Genomic DNA, 7,024 nt, shown 5'->3' on the forward strand with positions numbered 1-7,024 from the left:
TAACTTCAAATGTAGCTGGGGGTTCAGTGGCCTCATCAATAAACTTGACCTCTCCCGCTTCCTCCCAGCCTTTAAGCTGACATCATGCAAAAGTCCTTGAATGTGTTTTGTCCCACTGATACCCTCATTACCATGCTGGCTTTGTAATTCTGCAACAGTAGGGTCCATTAATCTTTAATTAAAGCATAAGGCAGTGTTACTAAATGTACCACCACAAATGCAATGCCCAGATTCATACCCAATGGCACAGAACATAATACAACATAGCAATGAAAAGAACTAATAGTCACGGTTTCAGTGCATGACCTGGCAGTTTTACATTTCACATATGACTAAATGAATTCAGTTTTTAAAGCTGTGAATCCCACCGTTTGGAGCCATTTCCAACAAGTAGCTACAAAAACAATTGTTGTGCAATTGTTAGTGGATAAAACATCCTGTCAATGGTTTCTTTTGAGGGATTTTTCTAATTTCCAATAATATTCTGACATCTAGTGGCTCTAAATTGCAATTACATCCAGGTGTCACAATCTTACAGATTTTCAAACCACAAAGACTTAACACTGGTACCAGTACAAGCAGATAATGAGTCATGTGATTACTTTAAAAGTGAATACCATGATAATAGTTTTTTTTTTCCAGGGACATCATTTAAATAAATGTTTGTTTTACTTTAAATCCTCAGCTAAAGCATTGAATTACCATGCGCAGATGTCATGAACCGCCAAACTTTATTTTTAGATCAAAACAAAGCACAGCATTAAAACATTTCATTTTAATAACATCCACCCACTGTCTGAAAAGTGTGAAAAAAAGATGCAATCAAGCACATGTGATTTAACATCATGCTCAGGTTTAAAGTTAGTCAGACTTGTTTGATCATGAGGAAGAATTCACCTTTTCATTGTAAAAAAATAAAAAGTGGAGTTTCATCATGCCAAAGCCTAAACAGACATAGGTGAAAAGAAATTCACTGAACTTCAAGTTTGTGATGCTCAACAAAAGCATTCAATCATTCATTAATGTGATCAACAGAGTGTTTCAGATGTCTAGTTAGTACGCAGCCAGCAATGCAGTGGGAGCACCAAGTCCTTAGGTGAGGACGCTGGTCAGATCAGCCCAGGTCAGGGATGGGAAAGGGGGGTAAAATTAAGGTTCAGGGGTCTTATGGACAAGGGTTGTAAAAGGGGTCATATTTCATACAGGGATAGGGAGGGCTGATTTCGAGGCTTTGTATTCATTTCTTCTTGGGTTTGGCTTCCAAGGGTTGGCCAATATCCTTCCCACGCAGCTTCAGGCCTAGCATAGGATAAACATGCAAATTCATCAACTGTCATGTACTAAAAAGTTTTTTCCACGATAAAATTTTTGTGAAACAGTATCTCACCAATTGCTCTCTCGATTTTGCCCATGACCTGGTTGTTGGGTATTGCCTTTCCAGCTTCATAGTCAGCAATAACTTGAGGCTTCTCGTTAACTTTCTGTAGGAAAAGTTGCCAACAAACTCGTTATAAGTTTAAACATGGGGCCCAAATCCAACTAAAAACATCCAAGCATATAAACACGGGAATCCCATTGACCTGTAAGATACATTGTTCACAGTCTCAATGAATGAATGTTTGTTAAGCATTTCAAAAAATAGGAGTGATAGAAAACTATTTAAGTTTGCATTTGAATTTGCTTTTTTTTTTTTTCTCAAATACAGTAAGATCAATTTCCATTTGATAAGTTGACAGAAGATAATTATTGACATAGATATAAAGACAAAATAACATTGTTGAATATTATTTATCAGACTGATATGACCATAGCTTTTAAACTACGCCACTATGATTACCTTGATGTAGGTCATTTTCTTTGTTTTGATCTTATTTATATGACTCAGGAATAGTCTGACAGCACTTCCTCCACTATGCCATGCATACAACCATGAAAAGTTTGTATACTCACAGTGGCTAAGTCTTTTTGGGTAAGACCGTTGGCCTGTCTGCCTTGCTGAATGACCTTACCCACCTCCAGCGTGACTCTCTCATGATGAAGCTCCTCTGTCTCTCTGTCTAGCTTAGCTGTATTCTTTGTCACAAGATGCTGTTTGTTTTGCCCCGCAGACCCTGCAAAACATATAAGTCAGTGTTATAAATCATGAGGGTCAGCAGACACAAATGACACACATGTGCAACACAGGTTCGTGTCGTAGGGCTTCCGATGAACTTTTAGCAATGGTTGCAACTTTATAATGTGGATGCACCAGCAAAAAAAATTGGCATACCCCCATTTTTGGCCATTTTGTTCATGTAAATCTATTTTTTTTAAAATAATCTTTTGATCATTACACATAGACATAAATGGTTATTCATTTTATGGCGAAAAACTATGAGCTTTAGAAAAATGTTTTTAATAAAAAAAAATAAAAATGTTGATTCAATCCAGTGAAACACTTCAAACTGAAATGACTCCCGAGGTTGAGAAGATTCTGGGAAAATCTCTCTGGATATACACTTAATCTTTTTCCTAATAATTATCTATTTGTATTTAATTTTGTGTAAAGCAGCTACTCTTTGGCTTTACTTTACATCATGTTTATGGCTGCCCTCACGGTCAGAAACATCCAGGGCTTTTCTTATTCTGTTTTCTCTTTTTTCCCCCCCTTTTTAAATACAGTAGTTTAGTGAAACTATGGCAACTAGTAGTTTTGTCAATCACAGTCAATAGTATCATACATTTTTATTTTATGAATCCTTTCCAAGACGCCTCCAGCTGCAGCTCAAACAATGAGTTTGATGGAAGTAGCTCTCCTTTTCTGGCAATATTTATCAGCCAGTATATTCTCACAATGCTATTGAAACAGATGCAGCTATTTCAATTTTTCTAAAGCTACATCAAGCTGAAAGTTGTTGATTTTTTTTTTAATTTTTCTGGGGGATACATGATCCTGGTTAGTGTTGGTGATGTTAGGTGTTCGGAGGTTTGACCGAATAAAAAAAGTTAGTCGCACTTAATTTAGTCACATTTGTGACCAACATGGTTGCACTCTAAAGTCCTGTGTAGGATGGTTGTGTGATGAACAAGAATCCAACAAGATTATTAAAAGTATTAGAAACTGTGAAACTGAACTGTAGAATTAGGTGTAAAAAGAATTCGAGCTTTTCAATGTTTATTAACAAAAAACATAAATTTACATTTCTTGGTTGTCTCAACTTCCTCCCCACGTCTCTGAGCAGCAGCGACAGCCTGGAGAACACAAACACAAACATCATTGAAAGTCAATACAAACCTCAGTTTCATTGGTAGTAAAATACATTATGACCAGGCTCATTTTACACCCTATTTTTGGCTAGTCATTTCCTATCATTTAGTTAATATGTAACTAATCTGCTTACACAAGCATATTGACTCAGTCAAATAAAATGATACCATGACACAAATATTGCCCAACCATTAAAATTCACATTTTCCAATCCCTCATCCTCTAATGTTTGAGCTATTAAAATGGTGTTTCTCAAATACATCTTCCTACAGCACAATTTAAATTTGATACAAAAAGTTTGTTTGGAGCTTTGATCGCCACTATTATTCTCCATAACTGCTTTGAAAAGTTTACATCAAACTTATTTATATTCATAAGAAAGAACCAGTATAACTAAAGCTACCTTTTCATCACTATCTCCATGTCACCATGTCATTGTTGTTCTCTTCAGCAGTGATTAAATGGCATTGACATGATTCAGTTTTCTATATTCTGATGATTATTTCAAGTAACTCAGTTTGATTTTAAGCACACGATGGAGCCCAATATTTTCAAAGGCCAGGGCCATTGACAATTGATTAACTAAAATATGCAGAAATGAATCAAAAGTACAAATTACTTTGTAAAATGACTATAATGAAATGTTATAAAATCGATATGTTATGAAATTAAATGAAAAATAAAATGAAAAATACTTTATTAATCCCCAAAGGAAAATAGGCAAATTATAAGCAAGTTCATGTCGCACAAATGTAATTTGCTTTCACCTTGTACTGTAATTTTCTTAAATATTGAGTTGAATATCAGAAACAGGCCATAGTGTACATGCTGCCTCCACAACCACCACCCCTTAGCCACTTTAGTTAGCCTAGCTGCTAACCAAGAATAGCATAATAATTCTTTACTTGTTGGTTTGGGTTAGCCAGGAGAAATTGGCCCAGTGATATTATAAATACATAAGCTTTGCGTATGTGGAAGCATCTGCTCGGTATACTGAACATATATCAGCAAAGATTGGGATTACGAGCCATTTACTAAGCCAAACAACCCCGAAAGTCACACTGAAGCTTTCACACACCCAATTGATTCTATCAATCCAGTTAGCTAACTCCGATCTGGAAGTAATAAATAAAAGTAGAAGCAGAAGTAACAATTAAAACAAATGATCGTATGCGCCACGTTTAGGTACCTGCTCGACATTTCGACTCATAAAAAGTAAAATTGGTCTCCATAGATGCAGATAAGGTTATACTCCGCAGTAGGTTACAATGTGAAGCTTAAATCAACCTAGTTTTAAACCTCTACATAAGAACAAATAATTTCCAACAATTAACTATAAATACAAATGTTCATACTGACCTGCTTAGATTTGGCCTGGGCAGCTGTGGGCCCCTTCTTCCTCAAGACAGTTACCGTATCCCAGTCGCTTTCTGCCATATTTTTTAGGGTTTACTAAATACCCGTAATTTTATATCGATACAAAAGTTAAGTTAAGTTTGACTAAGTCTGTTGACTGTCTTTCTTACAGAGCAAATTTTGCCACTTCAGCTAGCTCGCTCCTTCCAGAATTATCACCCACGCGTTCTGCAAAAGCTTTATTCATAACAGTGTTTTTGACAGTGACATAATGGAGAATGGTAGGCAGCGCCCACTATAGGCTGAATTCGGTAACACACCAAGTGACACTGCTAAATGATGGTTTCACCCACTACATCAGAAACACAAAAAAACAGCAAAGTGTTGCTTCTTAAATGTTACAAAATTGCTTTGCTGTAGCTTTTAGAAAATTTGAAAGCAAATAAAATCCAAGCTTATTAAACCACCCTGATCACTTTATATAAGTATACAAAAGTTTAAAACAAAGGTAGTATGATGGCAACCAGAAAAGGTTATACAGTTGTTACACCATCAGCTGACATATGAAATGAAATGAAAATGAATTAAAAAAAAAAAAAACTTTATTAATCCCCAAAGGGAAATTCAATATTGTATAGATAATTAATTTGAGGAGGTCTTGTTCCAGAGGCTGATGGCTGCTGGCAGGAATGATCTTCTGTATCTTTCAGTCTTGCAGCGGACCTGAAGAAGCCTGTCACTGAACACATATGAAACAGGATTTACTGTCACCAATTACAGGACATTTCAGAAGCAGCATCGCTGTTGCGTCGTGTACGAATAGGGGACCACCCAAACTCTGACAGGGCATCATCTGCCTGGTGGAGACGCCCCCAACGGTGGCCATGTCTAGAACCCTGTTTTGCTGCCCATGTGCGAGGTTTTGGATTCATCTGAAAGAAAAAAGAAAAAAAGAAAGAAATAATTTAAAAGTAACACACCTTTCATGGTTTATGCTTTAAAGGCATATACAATTCAGCTCTTGTATTTTTCTTTTTTAAATCTTAAACTATATTGGACTATCTTTGAAGAAGACAAACACCACATAAATATGTTTTTATTGATTTAATAACCAACCCATTGTTAAATTTGTTTTACTACCTGAACAAAAACAGTTGTGTTCATGTGAAGAGTCTCCACTCGATCAGACAAGTGATTCAACCATTCCAAGTGGTTACCAATAGACTGGGTTAGATCATTGTTGCCCTGTAGTAGAGGAAAATCATGCCAAAAATAGTTAACCTAAGTTATAATAGTTTTAGCCAAAATGTTTTTGATAAAACAGAAGAGGATTCTAACTCATATACCCCAGACAACTTGTCTTTCAATTCGACTGCAGCAAGACGGATATGCTCCAACTTGTCAATCTGCTCTTTCAGGTGATCATCAAGTTCCTGCATCATCATCAGGCCTTCATCAGGCCTGGCAAGACCCTTGTTTGCCATCTAGGATGAGACTCACAGACCTGCTTTTAAATAAGATAAATAAAAATAATAAAATAACATATTAGCTAATAATATCACCTGTTGCAATGTACTGACATTAAACCAAGCACAATCTTGTGGTTATTAATTTTAACCTGATAACCTTAAAAATTCACCTCCATGCATACAGTTAGTGATGCATTTTCAGTAATAAATTTTCTTTCAAGTTAGCAGAGAATGTTAACTTTAACTTAGAAAGTGTAAGCAATCACATTTAAGTAATTTTTATTTCACTTATTAACAAGATGGATATTAATCTGTGCGAGAGAAAAAAAAAATCCTGTTTAAAAAGAACATTTTATGCCTTTCAACCATTCTTTTGTGGCGTTGATTTGTGACTTTTCCTGCAAAAGATGCGTCTTTACAACCCACAACAGATGTGATGCTCAAGCTGTTTTTTTTTTCTTTGTTTTGTTTTTCTTTAAAGTAGAAATTATCCATGCTGCCTTCACATGAAACATGTGTGCCACCACGGCAGTCTGATATAAAAACACTCCACTCACATGAATGTATCTATGGAAAGAAAGCACTGTTCGGGGGAAAAAAAACTGATTTCTATCAAAACGTTACTAAAATTTGCATACATTTTCCTCAGGTATTTCTAGTGATACCCTATTTTTTTATTATCTTGAATAGTATACCTTTTTGTAGGAACAGTTTTTTTTCTTTTAACTATTCAAATATATTTCTTTTTTTTTTTTTTTTTTTTAAATTATTATTAAATGTTCTTGTGAGGAAATTTTTGGAGTACATTTGTTTTGCATGCAAGTTAGTTGTAGCCAGTCCTACGTTTTTACACAGTTTCTGATTATGTGCAGGTCTATCTGTTATTATTTTGCTTTCCCAGTTCACTCACTTGTAGGCTATAATCCGTATTATATTTATTAAGTAGTATATA

General features: G+C 35.4%; 1 protein-coding gene across 1 annotated transcript; it reads right to left on the reverse strand.

Annotated features, from left to right (window-relative positions):
• Positions 1 to 714: 714 nt before the first annotated feature.
• On the reverse strand, positions 715 to 4,851 carry edf1 (endothelial differentiation-related factor 1). The gene is made up of 5 exons (XM_079256176.1): positions 4,607 to 4,851; positions 3,180 to 3,231; positions 1,951 to 2,111; positions 1,388 to 1,481; positions 715 to 1,299 (listed from the first exon to the last, which is right to left on the reverse strand). The coding sequence occupies exons 1-5, from the start codon at positions 4,682 to 4,684 to the stop codon at positions 1,238 to 1,240; spliced, it is 447 nt and encodes a 148-aa protein (XP_079112302.1). The 5' UTR covers positions 4,685 to 4,851; the 3' UTR covers positions 715 to 1,237.
• Positions 4,852 to 7,024: the final 2,173 nt, after the last annotated feature.

This window comes from Telmatherina bonti, assembly GCF_933228915.1.
Source record: "Telmatherina bonti genome assembly, chromosome: 17".
Classification (NCBI taxonomy): Eukaryota; Metazoa; Chordata; class Actinopteri; order Atheriniformes; family Telmatherinidae; genus Telmatherina; species Telmatherina bonti.